Source organism: Echinops telfairi, unplaced genomic scaffold (assembly GCF_000313985.2).
Source record: "Echinops telfairi isolate 266 unplaced genomic scaffold, ASM31398v2 ScPeMD7_4225;HRSCAF=4972, whole genome shotgun sequence".
Taxonomy (NCBI): Eukaryota; Metazoa; Chordata; class Mammalia; order Afrosoricida; family Tenrecidae; genus Echinops; species Echinops telfairi.
In genome coordinates this window covers 12,571,120-12,598,689 of record NW_022108124.1, presented here as the reverse complement: position 1 = coordinate 12,598,689, position 27,570 = coordinate 12,571,120, and the positions used below count along the sequence as shown (strand labels likewise).

Here is a 27,570-nt window from a genome sequence, read left to right as displayed (position 1 = left end):
ACCCGCAGGGGGGCACCTAGACACGCACGCGCACACACACACACCCGCAGGGGGGCACCTGCGCGCGCGCACATACACACACTCTCAGCGGGGCACCTGCGCGCGCGCACACTCGCATCGGGCACCTGCGCGCGCGCACTCTCGCAGCGGGGCATCTAAACACGCACGCGCGCACGCACACACTCGCAGCGGGGTAGCTAAACACGCACGCGCGCCTGCGCACTCTCGCAGCGGGGCATCTAAACACGCGCACGCGCGCACACTCGCAGCGGGGCACCTAGACACGCGCGCGCGCGCGCACACACACTCCCAGCGGGGCACGTAGACACACACACGCACACGGACGCATGCGCGCGCGCGCGCGCACAGTCGCAGCCCGGAGTCGCCGATCGATCGTCAGGACCGGAGGAGACAGGGTGGAACGGCCCCCGAGGTTCCCAAGGTCCTAGAGGCGCGGAGTGTTACCACTTGGGCCAGTGTTGGAACGCAGCAGCTGCTGTGCTGGAGAAAGACTGCTCCTGTCGGGATTTGCAGCCCTGGGAACCCCTGGTTGCCCTTCTACCCGCTCCCGCACGACCCCATGCGTTGGAATGAACTCGATGGCAATGCGAGAATCTTTCCGGAAGCAGACGGTCACTGTATGTACAATCCCGAGAAGATCCTTCCCAGTTCATGGAACCACCTGTTCTTGGTTAGACTGGTGACTTCACGGTGCTTTCCGGGGCCAAGATTGCAACGCCGGTCTGACTCCACACCTGGGCCACGTTAGATGTCTTCCTGGCAGCCGGCTCCAAAGCCTCTTAAAAATAGCTTTGTGTGTCCTAAGATCGTACTCCACGGTGGCACGCCCACTCTGCACCTTGAGCTGTTGCTTCTCTCTGCGGTCGTTCCCTCCCTTTTGAACGGTGATGAAGAAGGCGGCACAGGTGAAAGTTCGGGTCAAGTGTGCTAGAAATGTGAGACACTGATGGAGTCATCTCCACTTTTGCTTTCTCTGAAATGGGAAATCTGGATTACCGAACGCCCCCGGACATGTTCCTTCCACCCCCACTCAGTTTTTTAGCCCCCTCTCTTGCCTTCCTCCGTAGACTTGGAAGAAGTTTCCCCGCAGGGATGAGGCTTCACTCCCGGCGGCAAGTTCTCACCACTGTAGACTCAGGAACTGTAGGCACTGTTTCGACAGCCATCACAATGAAAGAAGAGATGCTCTTGCAGAGAACCATGCACCGCACACGTGCCCCCAAGTGGTCAGAAATGGAAGTGAGCGCAACCTGCCTACCGGTTAACTTCCCGTAAAATGAAGCTTGAACCAGTCCTTTTTGATCTGTGTTCAGGAGAACCCGGTAGTGCCCAATTGGGGTGCTTATGACGTAAGGGAGGGGCTAAGGAGGGCAAGTTGAGCAGGCGGCCCCTGAGCCCTTTTACTACTTGCTGTCTCAGTCAAAATGGACCCGGGCTAAAGTAGGGGTGCGGGACATCCTGCCCACGGGCCACAAAACCCCCAAACCGAACCACGGCCATCAAGACAATTCTAATGCACAGAGACCCTAGAAGACAGGGTAGAACTGCCCCTGTGAGTTTCTGAGACTGTCACTCTTGGGTGTAGAAAGCCTCCTTTCTCCTTTGGAACAGCTGTTGGTTTTGAGCTGCTGACCTTGTGGTTAGCAGCTCAGCATGTAACCACTACACCAACGGGGCTCCTGGGCCTTCACACTAGGGGTGAGCTAATTAAGGGTTTGGCCAGTATGGCCTACAAATTAAGTTATAAATATCCAAATGGCCCTTGGCAGGAAAAAAGGTTCCCCGCCCCTGCTCTAAAGCACAGGTGTGAAGGCTGGGAGGCAACGTTGGTGGGGTTGAAACGTGAACAGAAAACATGAGAATGTTTGTACAATACGAAGACTGTCCAAAATGTCACTGGACGTCATGTTGAATGAGAGTGTTTTGCTGTTTTTACACGGAATTTTCAGAAATAAAATATTTAACACAAAACAAAACCATCTCTCAGTGAAAGGAGCACTTGCTAAGGGATTGCAGGGGACCCTTAAAGTCTAACCTTCTAGCTAATCTAGCTCCAAGGTCATCCTTCCAAAAATGTCAGTCTTTGACCTTCCTCCTGTTCTCTATAGCTGTCATTAAGGACACTGAATGATGAAAGGTGAGCTTTCTGAATTTGAAAGAACAAAAGGGGCCAATGATGTAACGGATTTCTAAATGAAAGGCTCTTCCTCCAGTAACGCGGCTCTTCAAGGAGTTCCTGTAAGGGGTGAATAAAAAGGTAGTAACCCCCACGGGAAGGGTTCAAAGCTGGTCTCTCACCACACCAGCAAATACTAGTCATGGACCAAGTAAATCCATCGTTACTGTAAAAAGCAGTAATGGGCATTGTGTCTAATGTTCATTGTTTTCTTAAATAGGGACCAGTCACCGAAGATTTGTCATCTATAGAGGTGAACAATCTAAAAAGCATTCATATATTTTTTCCTTATCAATAGTATTTTAAATTCTATACCATTAACCTACATCAATACACGTATTAGAATTACTACACGTATTAGCATTACTGAAGGTGCCACGAAGGTTATAGACTGTCTCTCAAGAAGCTGATAATGCTGTCACTGAAGTAGACAAAGGAAGTGTATAAACCTTAGATATATGGATTTTGAACTCACACTTAATCATAAGCCCTAAACTAAGCTTTTATGTATTTCATAGGATGTGGTCTTCATCAAAACTTGCCCTCATGATCGCTGAAGATATGGGTCCTATAGCAAAGTACAGTGAAGAAAGATGGCTATCAGGAAGAATAGGGTCTGGATAATTAACAGCTTGTCTTTCTTTTTTTTTTTTTTCCTTTTTCACAGCTTGTCTTAAACAAGCAGCCGTTACCTAAGTCCACACAGAAGGAGCATGCCAGCCTGTGTGATCCAGGGATTGTAAAAATAAAATTCAGAGGAGGGAATTACATTAAAACTTAAATTCTGAGCATCCACTTTGCAGGTTCTGGGTGACCGTGAAAGCCCAAAATCCATTTTGCAGATTCCCATGTGGACAGCCTCCATTGAATTCCCTCTGAACACTGACCGCACACGTGAAGTCTTGTCCTTGAACAGTGCATTGAGAAAGGTATTACCTTCACCCACCTGAGCAGTCCAGGGAAGGGCAGTCTCCCTTGAATCAGGCTTGCCTGGTATGTCCTTCATGGAGATCATCATGCTGGGGATTGAATAGTCGTCCTGCCTCACCTGCCTTGGGAAAGCCCCTGGACCAGTCTTGTAAGCACCACCATCTACCACAACATGGATATCCCACTTAAGGGCCCATTCTTGTTCCAGTAGTTCCACCTGTTACTATACTGGTCTGATGCCAACCATGCATTTGTGAGTTTCCCTTGACCACCTATGTCCTTTTAAAAGATCCGTATAGAAGCAAACACTTGGGCTTGTTCTAATGGGGCCCCTTATCTGAATGTCCATGTGTTTGTCTTGGCTTTGTCCCAAATAAGGCTAAAAAAAAAAAAGAGGTGATTTCTAGCAGATCGCCTGTTTCCTTTGCTAGGCAGCAGTGCCCATCAAAAGGTTATGTAATGGGCTGTGATCCACAAAGTGTCCAGTTCAAAACCACCCGGCACTAAAATGGAGAAAGATGGAGCCTTCTACTGTTCTCAACAGTTAGTTTCAGAAATCCAGAGGCCACCCTGCCCTGTGGGGTGGCCGTGAGTCAGAACTGGCTCAATGGTACTTGCACTTGGTTTGGGAGTGCCCATCAGGTGCCCTGGTGGTATAATGGTCAAGAAAGAGGTCCACTGCTAAATCAAAGGCGGGCGGTCTGAACTCACTCAGCAGCCCCAAGAGACAGAGCTGGCAAACTGCCCTCTGAGGCAGTTCTATCACCCGGGGGTGCCATCGGAATAGACGGAGAGCGTTTAACCAAGTCCATCACTGTATCTCATGAATGAATCGGGTTTCCATTTCGTGAGATCAGTCAGCAGTGGCAAAGAAAGGAGCTGCTTTGCTGTTCCTGGTCTGTGGTGACGCTCCCCTAATTATATCCTGAGAGCGCTGCAAAGGACCCCGCAAGGTCGTTTGGGAACAGTAGAACAGCTCTCCTTTCTTTATTTTAAAACAAGTCTCACTAAGTCATCATGGAACAGAACCTACATTTAGGAGGGGTGTCTCAGAGGGCTGTGCCCTGCATGGTTTGTCTCCTCAGTCATTGTCCACGGAACTCTGAGACGCTGTAGGAATATGCAGGCGCAGGCTCAAGGTCCAGCTTGATCGCCGACGTTGTGGAAAAGGGCTGCACATTCCGGGGCCCTGCGCCCTGTGCTCCTTCATGTCACCTGGACAGAGCCGGGGAGAGGGGCCTCCCGGGAGTATCCATGCCGGGGAGAACAGCTTTTCCAGGCTTCTCTACAAAAAATTGCTCAGGGCTGTCTGCAAGGTACAGGGCCAGAGTCAGAGGAGACCCACGAGATTCAGAACACACACCAATCCCAGAAGAATTTACCCAAAGTTACAGGTGATCTGCTCCCTTAGGAAGCCCCTAACTAGGGCCCTGGGCTTTTGAAATGCAAAAATGGAGACCATGCTTGGCTCTAGCCCCACAGGACATGGCTGATCAGGCACTCGGGCCTAACAGCTGCATGGATACCAAGCAGGAAGGCGCAGGGGTGTCTGAGACAGCGCTGGAACTGTAGAGAACACCACTTTATTTCTAATAAAGAAAATGAAACGCGGTGACTAAAAGACACGACATGGTGGGGTTTTTTTTAATTGTTTTTTTAATTTTCATATACAAAAAGATAAAACTTCAAATAGTTCTAGATTTTTCTCCTATTCTGTTGGGGTGTGGCTGCTTCTTCACACAGGGGGCTTGGGGGGGGACTACATTCACATCGGTTCATTTGAGGACCCAGTGCCAAGTTCAAGCAGCAAAACCCCAATGCAACAAACCTAATTTCAAACTTGACATTCATTTCTAAAATTACCACAGTAAAAAGGAACAAAGATCCACTGCAGATGCATGAACTATGATACAATGTTCTTTCCAAAATGTCTTCATTTTGCAACTGTAATGACACAGATGTCTGCTTTAGGCCATTTTAGGTGTGTGTGTGTGTAATATATATCTATAAATCAGCACACTTTTCAAATCTGGACAGGGCAACAGCAACAAGCTTAACTGTGTGTATATGTACTTTTTAAAAAACAGGACACGTTAGTATAACTTTTGTTAATTCAGTAGTACAAGCTATTTCGGGTCTACAAAATTTTTTTATTTTAATTCACAGCTACAAGAGTGAAAAGTGACCCACTACACGTACGTCTCACATTTCCTGGTACACGAACAGTACTTACTGAATTTGAGCCAAGAACTACAGTCTTGAGTTTGAGCACTTGGAAGACCTTCCTTTCTTCTACAGCTTAAGTCATGGACTACAGTCACACTTCCAGAGTCTGCGGTTATTTACCTTTTCAAATCATGAGAAAACAGGGGAATCCAAACGTTTCCATACAATTTTTATATACAAGTGAGATAACACAGCGCAGTAAGACTTTGCTATCCATCCTAACCCCCCCACCCCACCCACATACATTCAAGTTCCACTAAGTTAGACAGGTCTTAGGATTTTCCTTCTCTTCCTTACACATAATGTACAGATTTAGAAGTAGCTCATAGAACTGAAATATATATATATGGATGTACATATATATATATATATATATAACGATGGCAAATGAGAGGCAATATTTTCTATTGGCTCAAGACGGTCCCTCCGAATTTTGTACTCTGCTGTGTTCTTTAACTGTATGTCTGTTACATCCAGAAAGCTCTTTACACAAGAATTGTCATCAAACTCGGTCTACGTTAAACTGACAGTCCTGGGTAGTTATTCCGATTCAAAGATCAACATGGAAGCATGTTGACAGATAAAAAATGTGGCCTTAGATGCTGCCATTAAGATCATGGCACCTTCACAAGCAGATTCTTTCGTACAGTTGACAAACGGCATTGTGTGGATTTGTGGCAATGGAACTGAACCCTAGGGTGTTTCTGATCTGCGGTAACCCTCACCCCCAAGTCTCAGTTCCACTCCATTTCCTTTGCACTTTTGCAGAAGTCTAGAACACAAGGGCAAACGGAAAAACAACAACAGGAAGCTGCTGGCATGTTCACGCTTCTGCTCACGGGTGGTCTGGACAGTCAGACAGACGGCCTCCTGAAGAACCTGCTGTCTCCCAAGAACCTGCTGCCTCACACGATGACTGACGTGGGCAGTGTTCAGATGCTGCCCGGTCTGTCCTCCCCTCATCTCTGTCACTGTGGGTAAACTTTAAATGAGCAGGCGTTTGTTCTGATTTTCCTTCATGGAGAACGTATTTGGCTAAAGACACATAACGACGTGTGGCAGTGCTCTGAGATCAGCAGGTCCTGAAGCAGGCAGAGACCAGAGACGGAACGCCGCGTGGGCTGAGCCGGGCCACCCAGCCCCACTGACCTGGTGCTCCGTGGTCAGGGGGATGCGGGCAGCCCACCGCCTGCGGCCGAGTTACCACTTTCCTTCTTGGTCTGTCAGCTATGCCCCAGAGACAAGAATTCAGAAGTGGTGACGGCTGGTTAATTAAACTTTTCAACTGGTAAAAAAAGGCTCTTTAAAAATATATATATATTTATTTAAAATACATCAAAACGACAAACAGCCATATCCTGCAAGGCCGAATTTCACAGCAAAATATGTTACAGACATCCTCCCAAAATGCACTGTGGTGAATGGTGGGGGTTTTGTTTGTTTTTTTTAATTCTCCCATTTAAAGGAATGTTCTACATTTGAGCTTTCGCGATTGGACATGTGTTACAGAGAGCTCATCTTTGGAACGGATTTTCACGTGAAGACCAAACCAAACGGTCACTTTGCCTATGCAGACACAGGAGGCTGAAAATGGCAGAATTCAAAAAGGAACGTAGGAAGCACCATTCAGGGACACCGGAGGCCCACCACAGTGCCGGGACAAGCTTGCCAGAAGCCCCCTTTCCCAGTCTTTGGAAAGAGTTGTGGGGTTTTTTGTTTTGTCTTATTTTTACTTTTCCAACAAACAAGGGCTCATACTTGGCAGGGTTCCTGCGCGCGTGTGTTACAGGCCTGCAGGAACCAGAGGAGCGAGATGGCGACACCATTCAACGTGAGGTCTGAGGTGACTGGTTCTGGAACTATGTGGATCGCACACACGAGGAGAGCTGGGGGGAGGAAGGGGGCGGGCTGGAGGCTAGAAAAGACAGGTAGAACAGCACTTATAGCAGTTGCTTTTGGGGGCAACAGGGTGACAAAAACAAACGCACGACATAATTACATCCCGAGACACAGGCTGGAGAACGGAGCAATGTCCTTTCAGGGAAACCGGGAACAGGCATGGGGCGCAGGGGGAGATGCTGCTACCGTCTCTGCTGAAGCTAATTTTATCCCACATACAAAAGGGGGTGAAATGTAAAACTTCAGTCTGAACCAGAATGAAAACAATAAAAGAAAAACAGCAGTTGGTTTAAAACGCCACCCGGTTTCTAGACAAAACCATTCTACCCCCGTGCCTCTGGACACACGGCCAACAGGCAGGATCTGGGGGGTCAGGTCACAAAACTGGCGACTGCAGACACCAGGACTCAGCTTCTGTACTCACTTCCCCCTGTGGCCCGGCCGAAAGGCGGCACCCTCCCACATAACCGCCCACTTTCTACCCCAAGATAAGAATGGCTAAAATGAAGACCGCCTCTCATGTCATGGCGGTGATGCTGATCGGGAGAGGAAACCTCACGGGAGAGAAAATGCCCCGCTGTGGCCCGGGGTTGTGGGCTTCCTCCTCGGGCTCCTGGGTAACCCACTAGGATCACAGCAGCTGGCCGACCCAGCCCCTCCCTCATTCCCCAAAGGCTCTGGCCAGAGGACCCACCCTGCCTGGGAGCGCTGCACTTAATTCCATCGCCACGTCCACCTGTAACTGCACCCCCATCTTCCAGAAGAATTACCAACCGGATCATTCTACCCCCAAATAGAATGATTTGGTCCTACTTAATTCAGTTTGGCAGAGTCTCAAGTCATCAAATCTCCATTTCAAAGTTTTTGGAACCAAAAGTCTTATCCTAGCCCTACCCTACATCGGTACCCCCACCTACCCACCTAAAACAGCCTCCCTCATATAGCCAGGCCCCAGGCCGATCTGCCTTTGGGCATAGGAACTTTCAAACTACATTTCAGCCTCAGAACCCTTGTTCAAAAGCAACTTCGGTAAGAAGCACAAATGTGAAACACATTTGGGGTTCCTCTTGCCTCCCCCATTCCACAAGTGGGGCTTGGGCCAAAGCAGGCCCAGGCGTCAATGCCAATCTGCCAGTGTATGTCGAGAATCCCTACGAGCGCTCAGGACAAGCTCCACACCACCCGTGCTCCAGTGTACAATTCTCTCGACAGGTAGACCTCATTGGCTCTGATTACGAAATCACTCTTACGCACACTCACTAGACTTTATAAAAATAATCTGTGGTATAGAACAAATCTCCACACTGCGTAGAAGAATTCTGTCTGGTGATATAACTAAATATATATGTAGAACTATAGATTCTCTGAACGTAAAATCTCAAGTGCCCTATATCTCTAGTATATACTCTATTATTGTATTTACAATGCTACCTAACGACATTCAGATGCAAACGTGATGGAGAGTGAGGGGAGGGCCCAAGCCCAACCAGCAGGAGAACTCCCAGGCCTAGAGGAACCAACTCATCCATTTGCAAACACCCATCCCTCCCTTGGCCTGAATAGCACTCATCATTTTAAGTGGGTCATTATAGCCCCCACCCACCCACCCAATTACAGGCTCCAAAGAATGAACTTCGCAGATGGATGTGTAACTAACACTTTTCAAAAGGCGTCCAGAAGAGCCCATGCTTGTGTAACTCACTTGTGTGCCACCTATGTGTCTCTTCAGTGTCCCGGGGTTGGTCTGCAGTGGCTCTCGGAAGCCAGGCCGCGCCCAACCCAACGGCACCCCTTGGAAGCAGAGAGCAGCACAGGGCTGATCAGAGCACACCAGCACTCAGGAGATAGGTGCTTTCCTTCTCATGAGAGAAAAAAAGGAAAAGCCGCTTCCACGAGCTCAACGAAGCTTCCATAGGAGCAAATAAAAGCACTGCGATTTGGCACTACAGCGACACAGACGATACCATGATCAACGCATTCATGCCCGGAAGGTACCCGTCACCATGGAAATTCGAGGCTTGGTAAAAAATTGTAACTGCGGTAAGTCCTTTCAACTCAAAATCTTGTCCAAATCGAAGTTTACTATATGCCCCAAATGAATATAAAGAAAAAACATTGGAAATATCTCACTGGTAACTTGAACTTTTTATTTGTTGGTAAGTTTACGGACCTCTTGGGTGCCCTAGTCTGATAGAAAATGTGGCTCAGTCAATTGAATTATTCGGTGGGAGGAGAGGGGGTGGGATTTTAAATGTCTTTTTTTTTTTTAAACTCCTACAAAACTAAATCATTTCCTCAAAACTCTTCCAAGCCCCTAACGGTTTGGGATACATTCATAGGGGGATTGCTGGTTAAAAATCAACGCGCAGGAATCTTACTTAAAGAACTATGCTAATGTAAACCCTGAATTCATTCAACACCTTCACATCTGGACTGAGAAGTATATACAGTTTATCAAGTGCTTGACTGACTCATTTCTCTCTGCACAGCATGACCATCGGCCAAAGCCTCATCGCAGTCTTAGCGTAAACACATCAGCGGTTACTTTTGCTAGTTCAGCTTTTGTAAACGGCCACATGACCAAGGATTCACGCCGCACAAACGAGGCGCAAAAGCCACCTGAACCTCGTCCCTTCCTGGCTGCTCACCCAGGATGGGGGCCAGGGAGGAGATCCCCAGGCCTCAGGAATGGGAACCTGCCACCTCTCCACAGCGGAGTCAGCCAGGAAAGCCCAACGGGTGGAAGTAACTCATGAAATCTGTTTTCCAAGTTAGATCTCTTTCTAGTGAGTCAAGTTCTTGAGAATTAAGGGCCGGCTGTTCAGCTTTCTGGTGCTGACCAGACCATGTTAAAACCTCAGATGCTTGTAAGCCCGTAAATGCCGGGAACGTGGCCCCGCAAATTAGAAAAGCCAAGATCCGGGTTGCGAGAAGGGCCTCCAGTCCCCCTACTCTGGATGGAGCAGCCCCTCCTCTGCCCTGGTGACTGACCCACAGGATGGGCTTTCTGGGCCACGTGTAGCGCAGGGTGGACTTGGATGCACAGGTGGACTTGCCAGGGAAGAAAACGCCCATGCCCAGCCCAAGCCCTGTCCCCAGGCAAGGCAGCAGGGAGCAACATCGAGGTCAACTGGAGAGAAAGGTGATGGCGCAGAAGCAGAAGGTGGCCCACCCGCTTCACCAGGCTGTCTGAGGGCTGGCCTGGTCCACCACGGAGAGAGAACTATCCGGGCAGGCTGGCCATGGGGGCCCCTCTCCCTCCCCGCTTTGCAGTCGCTCTCGCATCCGGAAGAACCTTAGGGCTGCACGATGTCCAGCGTGCACAGCTGCCCCGAACCAGCAGGTGAAAGCAGGATCAGGAGGCTCTGGCACGCTTGGGGAAGCCTGCCTCAGCCAGGACCGATCTCTCTGGGCGCCCCTCAAGAGCCCAGCGCATAGGAGGACTGTGTCAGACCACAAAGGCTGCGGGTGTCCCCCATCATTTCCCCACACAGCCACATCCCCCAAGCAGTTCCAAGGCAGGCTCCAGCTTGGTCTCCCAAAAGACCCAGAGCAGGCAGCCTCGGCCTTTCCCTAGAACCCGAGGGCACTGGAACGCAGTGGGCTTTGTCCCCCAACGCCTTCCCCCTTTTCCGGTCCATCCCAAGGTTTCCCCCAGGAGGAACACCCTCCACATTGATAACAGGTGTTTTGAATGGAACCAAGAAAGGAGAATTTTCTAGACTCAACATCCCCCAAGGTGCATCGTCCCCATCCCACCCCCACTCGGGGCCTGACAGGATGATGGCCCACGAGGCAGGAAGGAGGCGGGCTCGTGGCCATGACATTCGCCCCACCCGTGACTGCTCCCGTGGTCAGGGAAAGTGACACCAGCTGCCGCCCCTGCCAGGCCTCCACACAAAAAAGTTCAGAAACAGCAGTTCTCTGAACTCCCTGGAAAACTTCCATGCAAGATCTTCATGGAAAAGAAGACAGACAGCAGTCCCAAAAATCCAGTAAATGTGAGGGCAAGTCCAAAAGTATTGCTTCCAGGGGGTCCAGCCCACGTGTCCATCAATTGACTCCAAGAACCATGTGTCTGTGGGCAGCTTGTCTTCGGCTCGCTATGGTGGCTTCTTGATGGAAAAAAAGGCTACTCAAAACAGAGGCGCCCCTGGGCACCTGCTGGGCCAGTTAATTCCTGAGCAGAGGCCAGGCTCTGAATGCGGGAACTGTTCTTTGGGACTCCCAAGGAGTCCCCTGGATATATCGGTGTTCTTCAAAGATACAGGGGGCGGGGGAGGCGGGTGGCTTTTTAGGAAGTGTTGAGAAAACTGAACACTGTCCTCCTGGTGGTAAGCCCAGGAAGACTGTACCAAGGACCTAGCTCCCATCATGGCAACATAGCCTGCTCGTTCTTTTCGGGTAGTAAAAATTCCCGTGGGAATATCCTCAGGAACCCTTACACAGTCCCGATCTTGCCCCTCTAAGACTTATTTTTGTTCCCCAAACTCAAAGGCTATTTAGGAGGAGTGCCTGTCCTGTGTGTCCCCCGAGGACGCTCCTGTGTGCCGAGCCAGAGAGTGGGAGCCTCTGGGAGAAGGGTCCCAGACGGAAACCCTGCCTTCCCAAGTGCACGGGCACGGAGGTGGGGTCTGCCTAGAAACAAGAGCTTCCCAAGTCGGTGCTTTTGCATAATAAAGGTTTCTGTGATTTTGTAGCAATGCTTTTTGATGGACAGTGCTCTAGAAGGCTCACCTCCACCCCACCACACCCCCATCCCCGTCCCAATGAGTTTATGACAGACATTTTATTTGGGGGTTCAAGCCACCTCTGTCTGGCCCCAGAGCCAAACCTTGGAAGGAGCCTGCCTGGCCTCCAGCCAGCAGCAGCAGGGCCCCTGCACACACTGCTGCAGGAAAGGCAGCCGGAGCCCAAAGGGCTGGCACAGCCCCTGGGTTCTCCCTCCTCTCTGACTACAAACAGCTATTATCTTGTGCCGCGTCATTCTGGTGCTAAGGTCCCGAGAGCCGAATGTAGCACCGGGGCACCGGGGCACCGGGGCAGCAGAGAGTGAGCCCACCCAGGAGCAAGGCATGCAGGCCAGCAGAAGGTCTGCGTGTCTGCGCTGCTACCTGACCAGCTGGGCCCACCTCTGGGCCCCAGGCTCAGCCCTGCTCATTCCGATCCAGTCAGGGCACAAACGAAGGGGGTGCAGATGAGAGGGGAGTCAGAGAGCGTGGTGTTGGGCACTGGTCATTCCTGCAGTCAGATGAGCTACATATGTTAGTGTTTCACCTGGTTCTTCTGAGGGAGAGGCAGGGTGGCTGGCACTGCCTGAGAAGAAAGCTAAAGAAATTAGATATGGCACTTCTCAATAAATAGTTTAAAGCTTCTTAAAGAAATGAGCGGAAATGAAAAGCAACTGCTGTAAGGCCTATTTTGCCATTTAACATTTTTCCACGGGGAGGAAAAATTCCACAAAATCAAACAGCTGAAACAGAGAGGAGAGAGAGCAGGATTAAGACAGCACAGCTTTACCGAAATAATAACAAACAGAAAACCTGGCCCTGTGACGAGCTTGGCCAGCCCCCATTTCATCCACGAGGCAACAGTGAGCTCTGAATGGGAGCCAAGAGCACCCCCACCCCCCAGGGCCTTTCCCACACCCCGAGTAGCAGGCCCCAGCCACGCAAGCAGGGGGGCTGAGGGGGGCAGACGACCACGGTATGTGTGGCGTCGTTCCCCTCCACGCTCCTCGCGAGGGGGACAGGAGAGAAGCCCATGCCACCCCCGAACATGCTGCTCCTTTACAGCCTGCCCCCCGGGTCACAGTGCGGATTCTAGACACGACACCTCTCTATGGCAGGCGGCGGCGCGAGTCTGCTTTAGAGATGACAGCTCAGATCAAAGGACTCCACCAGGCTGAAGGGCCACAATCACCAAGTGAACTCGGGGCTGCTTGTCACTCTGCACATCGGCCCATCGAGTGGTGGGGACACCTGACCCTCCAAATAGCCCAAGAGGCGGCATCTCTCTTAGCTGGCACCCAGGTAGACTTCTCCCCTCACCCCCACTCACCCCCCCTCAAGATACAAGGATGCAGTGTTTCAAAATAAAAGTCTACTTCACAAACAAGAGCCCCAATGCCCTGACGCAGCCCCCCGAGGACGAATATTTACAAGAGGGCGTCTTCAAACAAAAACGGTGGCACTCTCTACAAGACTCTTACAAGGGGGTCTTTTTTTTCTTCTTTTTCTTTTCTATTTCTTTTAAACTCTCGTCATAAAAGCCAACTTACATTAAAATATACTTACTACCATACAACACAACTAACAAAATATATAATAAAACTTACACAAGTAGAAAATTCTGAGGTATTTCTGGTTTGAGGTGGTCTGTGGTCGTGAAGTTTCAATTCTTTGACTTTTCAAAATTTAAACCTCGGAAGCCACATTAACAGAGCATTTGTGTGTACAAAGGGTGTGTGTGCGCGTGCGCACGTGTGTGTTGTTTAATGTGCATGTTTCATAAATTAAGAGAAATTCAAATGTTGAAACAGCAGCATTAGGAACATTCACTGACTAGAGCAAGGTTATGTATGGCGTAAGAGAAACCGGTTTTGTAGAATATGCACCACTTGAAGGGGTCTGGAGAGAGCTGTGCCCATGAGCCAGGGAGAGGGGACCGAGGTGTCACCAGGGGGACAGAGTCAGCGGGACGCACAGGGTCTCCCGGGGCAGGCCTGGGTGCCCCCGGCTGTGCAGGGCACACCCCCGTGGACACTTCCCTGAACTGCTCCAGGAGGACGCATAGAATTTCAGCCTTGCCTGCGCCGAGGAACCACGGCGTCCAGCCTGGTGGAGGAGGTGCTCACCAGACTGTGGTGGTTTCTATCCTTTACCTAACCTTGACCTCCGGGCAGCAGCACATTTCCGGTCCAGCTCACACACCCCAGGTGGAGAGGAACAAACCCCCGGCTGGGGCGAGAGGCGCAGGGCGACCGACCACGCGGCACTGCACCGCGCCTGCTGGCTTCCTCCTTCTCCAAGCCCCCGTCTGGCCGTGAACGCTCACCCTCCAATCCGGGTTACCTGAGAAGTGGCCTCCAGAGCCCAGGATGTTGCTCCCAAAGTGTCCGAGTCCAGTGTAGCTCTGTTCCAAAGCCCAGCCCGACCCCCTCCAGCTCCAGTCCAAACCCGCCTCCACCGCCTCCTCCCCCGGATTCCTCCGGGGTCAGGACGACACGCATTCGATCCACCAAATACACGTCTGCTGTCCGAAGGGCAGAAACAAAAGAGAGTACACTGGTGCCTGGAGAGAGCCTCCCGTCGGAGGTGCTGGGCAGGTGGTCCAGAGCCCCGGTGCTGGGGGAGGCGGGGAGGGGGACAAGGACAGAGGAAGCACCGCTTCTGAGGAGTCCTTGTGTGACAGCTTCCCGAGGCTCCTCTGGGTCGAGTTTGCAGCATTTACGTTTCCTAAGACAGGAGACGGCTTTTCTTGGTGTCACGGGTTCCGAGGTGACAAAGAGGGAGAAGTAGAGGCAGGCTCTGCGGCAGTCCGCTGGTTCCACTCCCAGCTCAGCACCTCAGCGTGCACTACAGTAGAGCAGTGTGCTGGTAAAAACTGATCCGATCCCCCAAATAACATTAATAATAATAATTATAATAATTATAATAATAAAAAGTCAAGGTAAAATAGCAGCTGCATTTTGGGTGTTTGTTGGTTTTATGGGATTTCCAAAACAAAACACAACCTTTTCTCTTTCTTTCTTTGTCTTTTTCCTTTCCCTCCTTTCTCTTTCAGCTCCTGGAGTCTGGTGAGAGGCTGGTGTCTTGGGGCTCAGATGCTGGACTCCTTAGGGGGCAAGTCCACGTTGGTGACGGAGGTCACGAGGGACACAAGACAGTCTGACATGGTGCTGTGGACCGACCTCTGGATCAGGGACACCCGCTCCTCTACGCAGCCAGCGGACAGGCGGGCCTCGGCATCGTGGTCCCAGCACTCCTCAATGGTCACGCAGAGCTGGGACAGGCCCTGCAGTCGGGAAAGCCACCTTCAGTTAGGACAAGCCCGGGAGAGACACCCGACAGACGGCTCCGCCGCAGCATGAGGTCGACCCACTGGGACTGGGAGTTCTACGGGAGGACCCAGTGCCTTCCTGCCTGCTGCAGCCCCTCCCTCACAGCCCCAACAAAGGTGCACACACACAAAGGAAAACAGACCCAGGCCCCTCTGGGGGCAGCATGGCTGCTCTGCTTTGAAGCAGCCGTTTCCACATGGCCCAGGGCACCGTGGACTCAGGCACCTCCTATCTGACTCTCCCGAGAGCCCAGGTGCTCAGAGTCTCCCTGGAAGCAGCTCTCAGAGCTGTGGAGGCCGTTACCTGACTGGCTGGAGTCTTGCATCAAGGAAGGCTCCAGCATGCTCTGGGCCATGGGCTCTTCAACCAGGGCTCTGGACTACCTTCCTGGCCAGCACCCCCGATGGGAGGCTCTGTCCATTTTCAGCCCTGGGCTTTAAGGAACAGCAGCTGCTGAACTTGGACTTCCTAGTTCAAAACTCCCTATGGCCCCACAGCGGCCCTAAGCTGTCTTTTTTTCTTCCTAAATTGACCCTGGGCTGGGCAGGGGAAGGAACTCTATGGTGCTAGAGACTAATTCCGTTCCCACAAGGCAGGGAGTGGGGTCTCTGGCACAGCCTCCCAGACGGCAGAGTCCAGGGCCACGTTGGCTTGCCCAGGAGGAGACGAGGGAGCACTCAGTCGGTTAGACCACAGGAAACATTTCAGGGACAGACATTTTGCCAAGAGTTTTACAATGGTGATGGAGTGTACCTAGGACGATGACGATGGCACTACTTTGTCTAAACAGAGGGCTCAGAGAAATACAGCAACTGTCAACCAGCTTCTCGCTCACATCCAGGGTTCAAACCCAGGCGTGTCAGGAGACACGGGTGAGCCACAACCAGGGACAACCTGGGCCGGACAGAGCTGACAGACCCATCACCCTCCGGGCCAAACCGAGAGCCATCCCCTGCAAGCGGGAACACACCCCCACACCCCCACCCCACACGCGCGGTGTCCTTGATGGAGGGAGGAGAAGGGGCCTCCTGCCACCTGGCTCATCCTCATTCCTGCCACGTGTGGAGGGGCTCCACTCTGTGGCCCAAGCAGGCACCGGCCACCCAGCCCCAGGCCCTCACCGGGTGCTTCAGCCAGTGGTCTTTAATGGTGGGACGCATCTTCTTGTGCACGACCACCTCCTGTAGCTCCTCCAGTGATGGGTGCTGGCCAATCTCTTCCTCAAACGGCAGCATGTACTCATCCACAGGCCCTAGGTACAGGACACGGCCCTCAGAGTCACCTGGGGGATCCTCCCCACCAGCCTCCACCCCCAGGACGCCCAAAGCCCAGCGTGCTCACCATCAGCGGCCTTGCAGCGGGACACCAGCTCCCACAGCACCAACCCCATGGCATACATGTCAATGCGTAGGAAGGCATCTCTCTGGAAGTTGATGGCGCCCTCCAGCACCTCGGGGGCCATGTACCTCCGGGTGCCTACCTGCACGGACACGAAGACAGTACCAGTGGACACCACAGTCACCAACAAGTGCGCAGCCCTGGCCTGGCGCCACGCAGGGCCATCCTTGAAGAGCCGTGTTCAGGGGAGGGCTAGAAGAGATCCTGGTGGTGCAACCGTTAAGCAGGGGGCAAGGGAACAGCCATGAATGGCCCTAGGGCAGAGCTATCTGTAACCAGGAACTGCCGTGACATGGGATCAACTGACCAGCACGGACAACAAGAGTGTGACCCAATGGCCATTCTAAAAGACCATGCCCTGGATAGCCGATGCCTGGGAGAAGGAGGAGGTCTCTCTACTCCTGGGAAGAGTGTCTCAGAGGCCTGAAGGGGCAGCTCCACCCTGCCCCACAGGGTCGCTGAGAGTCGGCATCGACTCAGGGCCGGCAAGTGAGTTACCACTGACCAAGAGGACCAAGAGAAGCAGGTCAGATTTTTCCTGGCATGAGAACCAAAAAAAAAAGGGGGGTTGGGGGGGACTACTTAAAAATACCAACGGCACCTGCGTGAGAATGCTTTGTTCAGGGTTACTTTTCAGCAATTTTTTCTAGGTCGCTGATTTGGATTTTTTTATACGCTCCTCTCTATTTTAACTTGCTTAAAATAGAAAATGGAAAGACAGGGGGAAGAACGACCGAGCCTACCCTCTCTGGTGGCCATGCCCCCGGTGCAAAATCGGTGTTCCTCAGCTGACCGGCTCGCAGTGGCTGCAGGACCCTTCAGATCCTGCTTTCCCCACGTAAAAAAGAGGGCAGCGACCGGGCTCCTGTGCATCCCCCAGCCGACCACAGGAGGGCAGTGTGTGCACTCCTCAACCCCCAACCCCGCCCCCGCCGAAGCTCCCTACCTGCCCGTGGGTGTCCCCCGGAGGTTTTCCTGGCTCAAATCGAACGGCCAAGCCAAAGTCAGCCAGCACGGCCGTGAGGTCGTTTTTCAGCAATACATTCTTACTTTTGAAGTCCCTGTGGAGATAGGTAGGCAGAGACAAAAGCGTCATGGGCCGTCCTGCCCTCTCAAACACTGGCGTCTGTGCCCCACCGTCGCACCAGGCCATCCCACCCTCACCATGGAGCAAGGTCTGGAGAGGGGAGAGACAGGCAGCGCCAGGGAAGCGGTGCCAGCCCTGGCGCTGCCAGAAGTCTCAGCTGCACTTCTGAAGGCAGGTTCCTGCCGGGCGTGGCAAGACACCGACCATTCCAGGGGCTGGGCAGACCCTTCCCAGTGGCGACACAGCTGGGGACAGCCTTTGCATTCCCAGAAGCCCTGGGGCAGCGAGTATTGGGAATTTTAAATCAGCCTGCCATTTCTGTGCATGCAGCTCCACCTCTTGCTGACAGCTAGGCCCAGGCCTCAGTTTCCCCAGTGCCTCCCTTGGCCTGACTGTGCAGATTCGTTGGCCTTTGACGATTTCTGACCGATAAAAATGGCCCTTACAATCACCCTGCATTACAGCCTGGAATTCCGGAGGGAAAGGGTTTGAAGCCGCTTCCCCTCCCTCATAGTCACAGGACCGGACCACCCTGCCCAGGCCCTCGGCAGGGCTCCTCAACGTGCCCACCTCTGCATGCTCCCGGGATGGCAGAGAGCTACTGGGGCTGGCATGTGTGCAGACCTGGGCCAATTGGTCAGTCAACACGGTGGTGGCAGGTTACTGCAGCGGCTCTCAGAGTAGGATCTGAGGCTCGAGGGCGGGCGAGCCCTTCCTAAGACTGTTCCCGAGGTCTGCAGGGGCAGATGTAGTTTATCTTCATACGACATTGTCTTTCTTATGCCAGCTGCAGCATACCACACAATGTGTGATGGCACCGGTCTGACAGTTACTGGGCAAAATCAAAATATGCGTGGTTTCGGCCAACGTGTTAGGCTGTTAACCACAAGCTGCGTGGCTCAAAGCCACCGTGAGGACTGCTCTGTGAGGACAAAATGGTGAGTTCTGCTTTACCCAAGGGGCAGCTCTCCCCTGTCCTATGTAGGGTGGCTGTGAGTCAGGATCAATTAAGTCCATGGCAGTGAGTTTGCTTTGGTTTCTGGAAACCAAATGTGAGAACAGCTGAGCCAACCGAGAGACAGACTGGGCACAGCCTCATGTGGCCACTAGCGGGCACACACACACACACGCGCGCGCACACACACGGAGGTGGGGGTGGGGGCAGGAGGGGCAACTGTAGGGAGGACAGCAGGCCGCCCAGGTACCTGTGGGCAATCGACGGCTTGTGGCCCTCTCCGCGGCACCAGGGCACGTCCTCGTGCAGGTACGAGAGGCCTCGCGACATCGTTTCTGCCACGTGGCACAGCTCGTTCCACGTGATGATGTTCCCCTTGAGGTAATCCGTGAGGGAGCCCTGGGGAGGCAGCACAGAGCTTGGACAGACTTCAGGGACAGGACAGGGCTGGCCCCGCAACCCAGCCATGGGAGGACGTGCCCAGAGGATGACCAGCATGCGGACACTCTGGGAGACTAGCTGACGTGCAATGCCGAGGGGACGGAGGCCATGGGCAGGGGCGTCAGAAGGCATCTCACCAGGAAGGCCACCGGCGGCCACAGCAATGGCAGGGCCCCAGCCCGGGCTCACCTTGTCATGGAAGGCCGTGATGAGCCAGAGCTCCATCTCCAGGTTGGAGCCACGCTTCTCGGCTGCGATGAACTGCAGCAGGTTCTCGTGCCTCATGCCCGGGGTGCTGAAGATCTCCCGCTCGCTCTGCCAAGACTGCTTGTCCTGCGGGCGGGGGGCAGCAGCTCAGTCTCACTGCAGCAGGACAGCTGCTCCCGCCCCACGACCCTGGCCCGGGCCTCCCCGGCTCAGGACGGGGGACGGGACAGGCAGAAGATAGCTGGGCCGAGCTGGGAGGACCAAGCTTAAAGTCATCCTGAGATCACAGAGGGCCAGCCTTCCTTACCAAGCGGCTGCGGGGGCCCAGAGAGGGGAGTGGGTGAATGAAAGCTGAAGTGAGCCTAGAAGAGTGTTCTGGACAACTGCTTGGGAAGCCCTGGTGCCCAAGGCCTCGGAAACTGAAGAACACACGAACACACACACACACACACAACCCCTGAGTGGGTCAAGGCTTTAAAACAAGTTTTGCACAACCCTGCTCATGCAACTCCAGAGACTTTCACTGCAGTTCTGCCAGGTGTAGGGTGAGTGATCGCCGCCCCCATGGGGGGTGGGGCAGCCCACTCTGCCCGTGCCCAACCTGTACCCGGCCCCAGAGCTCAGGTCACAATGGGGGTGGACGACCGGGAGCCCCTCGAGCACCCACCTGGAGGGGGAAGACCTTGACGGCCACAAACTCATTCACGAGCTGCGCCTTCCAGACGCAGCCGAAGCGTCCACGAGCCTTGATCTCCAGCAGCTGCAGGGGCTTCAGGCTCACCAGCGGGGAGGGGGGTGGAGGCCCGGGGTCCTGGGGGAGAGAGAGCACTTCAGGGGGCCTGCTCCAGCCCGCCGGCTCCTCCGTGCCCCACCCCTGCCCAGGCGGGCCTGCCCTAACCCTACCTCATGGATGTCCACGTGGCCGTAGGGGGGCTTGCGATGCCTGTACATCCATAAGGCGAGCAGGACCAACAGGGAGAGGCCCCCGATGGGCAGCAGCGAGTAGGCCAGCACCGTGAGCAGGGTGGGGGCTGTCGGGGGTGGCTCGTACGTGACTGGGGGACACAGGGAGCCCTGGGTCACATAGCCCGCCCGCCCCACCCCTCCAGGGCTGGACCATGGAGGTCCTGTACACCGCTCCCCACCCAACTTATGGGCCAGGGCCAGGGCAAGCCCCGGAGCAGGCCCCTGCCCCTTCTCCCAGCGGCCCCTCACCTTCTGGGCCCCCGGGCTCTGGCAAGTGGGTGAAGCGCTCATTGCAGAAATTGCCCTCACAGCAGCAGAAGTACACCTGGGGGTTCTCCTCCGTGGCCACACACTCCTGCCTGAAGACAGAGTATGTCGCAGCTGCCCTCAGTAAGGAGGGGCCGGGCAGAGCCCTCTGCTCCAGCCCTTCCCATTCGCACAGGCTCTTGGGAGACGCGGGGGAACCGTGGGACCAACCCCAAGTCCTCTATATGCGAGCCAAGGCAGGGAGAGATGGGCCCACACCACCACCCCTGCCCATCGGCAGGGCCGGGATGGGGCACGCGTGGTCCCCAGGATCTGCGCGCGGACTCCGACGCGAGGAACCGACAGGCGTGCCGGGGGCCCGGCGGCGGCGCACCGGTCATAGCAGTTGAAGTCGTCCAGCCAGCAGCCCTTCTTGACCAGCTCGATGGAGCCCGAGCTGTTGCGCCACGAGGCGTAGCAGTGCAGCCGCTTGTCCTGCTCGCCCTCGCAGCGCTCCACGCCGCTCTGGTTGGTGCGCTCCAGCTCCCAGTTGGCGTTGTAGTAGGTGCACTCCCGGGTCTCGGCCACACCGCGCCCAGAGCCTGTGTCCCGCGGAGGAGGGGAGAGAGTACCTGAGCCAGGCGGGAACCTAGATGCCTGCAGGTGCTGTCCCTGGCAGCAGCCCCCGAGGCCAGCCATTGGGGGGAGGGCGAGTCCCTACAAGAGTGACTGCCCAGATCTCCATGCTGGACTGCAGGGGGTGACCAGCACAGCTCACTGTCAGGGCCAGGAGCCTTGGCGTCAGCCAGCCTCAGGGCTGCCTTGCTGCTCCCCACTGGAGAGCCCCCCTCCTGACCAGGCCAGCGGCCCCGCCCCGCCCTCACAGGCCCTGGCTTCCACATCACACGCCTTACCACCCTGCTCAACTAATTGCCTGATGTTACACATTCACACTGCGTGGGCACAGGGGACCCAGACTAATCTCCAAGAGGAAGTGGCAGTATTAGCGTGGTGAATGCTCTCGCGGGCATGAACAAATACGCCTGACGAGCTGCTTCTCGACAAAGCAGGCTTCCCTCTCAGGGCTGGAAACTCAGGTCCTGATGATCCGATTACTGCTGCCTTCAGCACTAGAATGGGCTCAGGGAACCAGGTGGCTGCCAGGGAGGCAAAGATGGGCTGCTAAGCATAGCTATATATCCTAGCAGTGGGGTAGTGTTCGTGTCGGGCAGCAACCCTCCAGGTAGGCAGTTCAAAGTCGCCTGCAGTTCTACAAAGACAGTCTGGGAAACTCACAGGGCCAACTTCTGCTGGGTCCCATAAAGTCACTGGGTCAGTATTGACTGGGGGGCAGCAGCGGGTGGGTTTGTTTTACTGCCTGGCTTCAGCAGGATTTCAAAGGGAAAGGGGGGACCAAGCCAAGCCCCAGGTTCCTCCTCACCTCCATTCACTGAACTGCACTGGCCCAGTTCCTTTTTAAACCACCCCTTTTGGCCACTGCCAGGGCCAGAATCCAGGTGGAGGGGGCCATCCAACCGCCACCTGACCAGACCATGCCACAGGTAACACGGCAGGGGGCAACCTGGGACGGGCCAGTGTGGGCCGGGACTGCTACCACAGGGCCCTCCCTAGCTTCTAAAAAACGGTCTAACAGCACTACCGACCTCCGAGGTCTACCGCCAGAACCGCAGGCTTCCTGCACTCTGTGAGAAGCTGGAACAGTGTCTGGCAAGTTAAAACCTCAACTGACTGCCATGACTCACAGGGGCCTACAGGGCAGAGCAGAACTGCCCCGTGGGTGATTCCCAGATGGAAGCTCTTTAGAGCAATAAAAAGCCTCGCTAGTCTCTCTCCCAAGGGGCAGCTAGTGGTTTTGAACTGCTGACTTTTAACGTTATCAGCCCAACTAGGAACCACTACTCCCACCAGGGCTCCTATGTGGCACAGGAGCACACTGTCTGAGAAGTAGCCTGCCCCACCTACCCTCCTGCTGCCCAGGACCTGACAATGCCGCACGGTGCTCCGCTACCCCCGCCCCAACCCACCCCCCCAACAAACACACACATGTAAGCCTCCAAGAGCTTCCAACTGGGAGTCTGCTTGGGGCCTGGGGAGGTGGTGGCAATCCTCGCCCCTCCCACACCACTCCCAGCTCTGCAGCCAGCTGGAGACCCAGGGGCCTCCCCCTGTCCCCCTGGCGAGGCGCAGCTGCTCAGCTTCTTCACACACTTGACTATTTATAGCCCCTGGTAGCACTCCAAACACAGGGCCACCTCCGCCTTTTAATAGCACAGGGCTCCCGCCCACGCGGACCCAGTTCCCCTGACCGCAGCCACTGAGCTGGCGCCAGTAGGCGCAGGCTGTGCTCAGAAATGGGGTGCCTGTGACACTCGGTCTCACATGAGGCGCAGCCCGGGCCCAGAATACCTGGGCAGCGGCTCATCGCACCTCCTGGAACCACTGCGGCAAGGCAGACAACATGCAACTACTGTGCTCCAGGGAAAGGTGCCAAAACCAGGGGAGGCAGCCCCTATGCCTCCCCAATCCTCAGTGCCAGCCGGGCTTTACAGGGAGCTGGCCCGTGGGGTGCAGATTCTGCCCTGACCCAGCAGCCCTGGCCACGGGACAGCCCAGCAGCCATGCCGATGCTGGAGGGGCACCCAGCAGGTCCGTTCTCCCTGAGCACAGCTGGTGGTCGGGTCCCTCTGAGCTCTGGGGAGGAAGAGGGTCTGTCCACCTGGGTCCTGCAGAGCCTCACAGTGCAATGGGGACAGAAGAGCAGGAGGGGTGGGGGTAGCCACAGGTGACAGGCAAGGTCCAGAGCTGTAGTTAGCGGTCATGCTCCCCTGAGACTCTCCATGCTCTGGACATGGGACACCCCTCCCCCCAGCCCTGCAGTGGACTCCCAGAGGACTGTGGACCCCCTGCTGCCAGGGTTATGATACTGGCCGTGGGTCCCCAGTGGGTCCTGAGACAGAAACAGTGGGCAGAGGTCCTGCCCCACCCATGTGGGCTGCCCCAAGGAGGTAAAGGGAGGCTGCTCAGCGCCACACCGTTCCTGCCAGGGCAGTCTCAGAGATCTCTAAGTCCAGGGTGAGCCCAAGAGAGGGCAGCTCAGGAGGCTAGTGGCCCCCCTCCTGGCTCGCCTCACCTAGCCTTCCCTGGGAGACCTCCCCTCCGCCTCCCCTCAAGAGGGTGGTCACTAGGATCCTGGGAGGTTCCTGCCTTGGGCATCCTGGCCAGAGGACTGGGGCTTCCAGAAGCCAGGCTGTGGCGCCCTCTCCCCCGCCAGCACACAGCAGCCCCTCTGCCATCTTCTCCGGGCAGGCAGGGAGGGAGGACCGCAGGGTAGGGGGGCTGGCTGAGGGACCCTGAAAATGCTCACCGCAGCAAAGGGGTGAGGCACGTGCACGCATACACATACACACACGTCACACAGCGTGGAGGGGCACATAAAACAGGGCAGAGAAGAATTCATGTGGCCTACATGCTGTCCCCGAACTTCTTTTACACAATAGCATGTGTCTGTTTCTAGCAGGCAAGCACAACCTTTATTCCACGCACTGTCCCCCACTCCAGAGCCCGATTTAACAAACATACAGCATGCACTGTATCCCAGGGAGACTGTATGCGTTGTACAAATAACTTAATTTTCAAAAACTTTATTGCAACTTAGGTCAAAGTTTACAGCGCACATTGTTAGTTTTACAACATACACATGTTGACACAAGTCAATTCTGACTCATAGTGACCGCACAGGACCACAGGGCTGAGTAGCCCTGTCCCTGTGGGTTTCTGAAACAGAAACGTTGTGGGACTAGAAAGCCTCGCCGTTCTGCCAAAGAGCACCTAGTGGTTTCAATATGCTGAGCTGGCAGGTCGCAGCGGCTCAGGCAGTAACCACTGTGTCCCAGGGACTCTTCCTTTTGGCCTCAAGTGGCTGATAATTCTCACGTGGGCTTGAGTTCAGTTCCAGACCAGAAGGGTGACCGAGAATGTTTTTGGGGTTTTTTCTTTAAATCATTTTACTGGGGGTTCTTACAGCTCTTAAAACAATACACACATACATGCATTGTGTCAAGCACATGTGTACAGATGTTGCCATCATCATTTTCAAAACATTTTCTATTTGGGCCCTTGGTATCAGCTCATGTTTTTCCCTCCCTCCCTCATGAACCCTTGAAAATTTATCAATTTTTTTCATATCTTACACAGACCACTGTTGCCCTTCACCCATTTTCTGCTGTTCATCTCCCCTGGGGGTTGGGGGGTTGCTTAATACATCAATCATTGTAATCAGTTCCCCCTGGACAAGAATGTATTTAATCCTCCTGACAACACTGTGAGGATCCTCGTTTTACAGTAGAGGAAACGGAGGCACAGAGAAGGTAAGAAACTGACCTAAGGTATTTATGAAGTGTCAGAGCCAAGTTCCAAACCCTGGCAGCTGGCTCCGGCGCTGTTGCAGTCCCCTGCTTGTCCTCACGGTAACTGCACTACCCGCTCTCCTGCTGGACTGTAGGTTCATGTCTGCTGACCTAAGCAGCCTCCCGCATTGTCTCCTGCACTTGTGTGTGGGCTCTTATTTGGCGGGTCAATGCAGCTCCACAGAGCCTATCAAACTGTGCTGCTTCAAAGAGGATGATCCCATTTATGAGCCGTGCAAGCTACCACACAGAGTTCACGAAGCCGCCCCTGGCCTGCCCTCACTTTCCCTCATCTGAAACCCCACTGTGGTTGTAATCCGGTTTCCCTGATCGATCCCAAGACGAGTCACCATTCCGTGCTGGTTGGTCTCTCCTTCCGAAAACTGTTCACATCATTTCCCATTGCTTGAGTTCTCCATTGTTGTCTGAGTCGCAGAAATTCTTCACAGCGTCTCGATAGTAAAACTTTTCTTCACAGCGAATAAGCCCCCAGTGAGTTTCCTCTGAACATCACTGAGGGACGGGAACACAGTGACTGCCAGACAGAGAGCACTGGAGACGACCACACTCGATTAAAACGATCACTCTGACTCGAATGGCTAAAACCTGGTCACTTGAATTCCCCTCCAATATACTTGGGTCTTGATCGGGTTTCTGAATATTATCTGGCTTGGTTTTGTCTTTTCTTTCATATTGGGGTTTATCTCTGTTGTACTGTGTCACTGTGGTTAACCTTCTTGAGCCTTTGCTGTGTGCTTTTCAGTATAGAAACCCAGAATCGATGAACCTATAGCGACAACGACTAGAGTAAGAGTTCCTGGGGGGTCTGCTGAAGGAGGTTGGGGGGCGGGGTAAGGGAGAGCTGCAGTCTAGGAGTTCAAGGAGGAAGAAAATGTTTCGAAACAGACTTTGGTAGCAATTGTACACTACTGCTTGCTGTGACTGAACTATGGAGTGGTATGAAATATGAATTAGCTCCTAATAAAATGGTGGGGGAAAAATAAAATACAGCTTTTCTTACTATACGTCACTCATTTGTAATGCTTTTTTGCCAAAAAGTCTATTTTACCTGGTGCTAACATATCCCTAAGAGGCCTTGCTGGAGCAGTGAGCTAGGCACTGGGCTGCCAAGGGCAAGGTCAGCCGTTCGAAACCACCAGCTGCTCCAAGTGAGAAAGAGGAGGCTCCCTCCTCCTGTAAAGAGTTAGTCTCAGAAACCCACAGGGGCAGGTCCACCCTGTGCTACAGGCTCACCATGAGCCAAAACCGACTCAACAGCCGTGAGCTTGGTATTGGGGCGGAGATACAGCCCTGATGAGGTAGTGGCTTGCACACTGGGCTTCTAGCCACAAGGTCTGCAGTTCGCATCCATCGACCACTCAGTGGGAGAAGGGCGAGGCTCTGTGCTTCCCATAAAGATTCACAGCCTTGGAAACCCCTAGCGACGTCCTCGCTGTCCTCCCAGGCCAGGAAGAGAGATTGCATGGGCTCGATGGCAGCATGTTGACACAGCGGCATGACATTTCTTCAGGTGGCAACTCTCCCAGATGCTCTCTTTTCCACCTTTGATTTTAAATCCCTGTCTACTCTCTGAGCAGCATTTCCTCTCCCTGTTTCAATCTGCCTTTGTCTTGGCACCAGTTGAGTCTCGTCACATTTACGGCCATTCAAAGGCTTGAGTTAGAGTTTTCTTCTTTCTACCTGCTTTCCGGTTGTGCTGTTTGTTGCTAGGTGCCGTCGTTGAGCGGGTTCTGACTCACAGCAACCCTAGGTCAACCGCAGCCAGTCCTGCCAATAGTCCTGGCGGCACAGTGGGTTATGCATTAGGCTGCTAATCAACAGGTCAGCAGTTCAAATCCACCAGCCACTCCTCAGGGGAAAGGTGAGGTTTCCAACTCCCTTACAGATTAACAACTCAAAGAGGCGGTATTCTGGCCTACCCTTGGGCCCGAGTTGGCACTGATTCCATAGAAGTGAGCCTTTGTTTGAGGCTCTCTTTTGCAAGTCCATCTATTTTGCACCTTCAGACACTCCGTTTCCAGTCTTTAAAAGATAGCCTGATCAGTTACCAGGCATCAAAGAACAAAAAATCATATCATTTTATGCTCACTTTCCCGATATGATCACTGAAGACAAATGGGTGAAGCAAATGTGGTGAAGAAAGCTGATTGTGCCCGGCTATCAGAAGATATAGCATTTGGAGTCTTAAAGGCTTGAAGGTAAACAAGCAGCCATCTAGCTCAGAAGCAACAAAGCCCACATGGAAGAAACACACCAGTCTGTGTGATCATGAGGTGTCAAAGGGATCAGGTATCAGGCATCAAAGAACAAAAAATCTAGTCATTGTGAATGTGGGGGAGTGCAGACTGGGGACACAAGACCCATCTGTAGGCATCTGGACATCCCCTTACAGAAAGGCTGCGGGGAGGAGACGAGCCACTCAGGGTGCTGTGTAGCAACAATCAAACATACAACTTTCCTCTAGTTCCTAAATGCTTCCTTCTCCCACCCCCCACCCCCACCCCCCAC

General features: G+C 53.7%; 1 protein-coding gene and 1 non-coding gene across 2 annotated transcripts in view; both read right to left on the bottom strand.

Annotated features, from left to right (window-relative positions):
• Window positions 1–4,182: 4,182 nt before the first annotated feature.
• Window positions 4,183–4,388, bottom strand: LOC115871281. Its single transcript, XR_004047209.1, has one exon. It is a non-coding gene; the product is annotated as a small nucleolar RNA SNORA73 family (small nucleolar RNA).
• Window positions 4,389–14,469: 10,081 nt separating this feature from the next.
• The window catches only part of ACVR2B (activin A receptor type 2B), a 27,914-nt gene continuing 14,813 nt past the window's right edge, over window positions 14,470–27,570 (bottom strand). The window contains exons 2-11 of the mRNA XM_004708577.2: window positions 21,009–21,216; window positions 20,618–20,727; window positions 20,306–20,457; window positions 20,070–20,213; window positions 19,385–19,528; window positions 19,005–19,153; window positions 17,659–17,773; window positions 16,656–16,794; window positions 16,436–16,566; window positions 14,470–15,268 (exon numbers count right to left, since the gene is read on the bottom strand). Of these exons, the coding sequence (XP_004708634.1) occupies window positions 15,074–15,268; window positions 16,436–16,566; window positions 16,656–16,794; window positions 17,659–17,773; window positions 19,005–19,153; window positions 19,385–19,528; window positions 20,070–20,213; window positions 20,306–20,457; window positions 20,618–20,727; window positions 21,009–21,216 (1,487 nt within the window). The 3' untranslated portion in view covers window positions 14,470–15,073. The remainder of the gene's footprint in view (window positions 15,269–16,435; window positions 16,567–16,655; window positions 16,795–17,658; window positions 17,774–19,004; window positions 19,154–19,384; window positions 19,529–20,069; window positions 20,214–20,305; window positions 20,458–20,617; window positions 20,728–21,008; window positions 21,217–27,570) is intronic.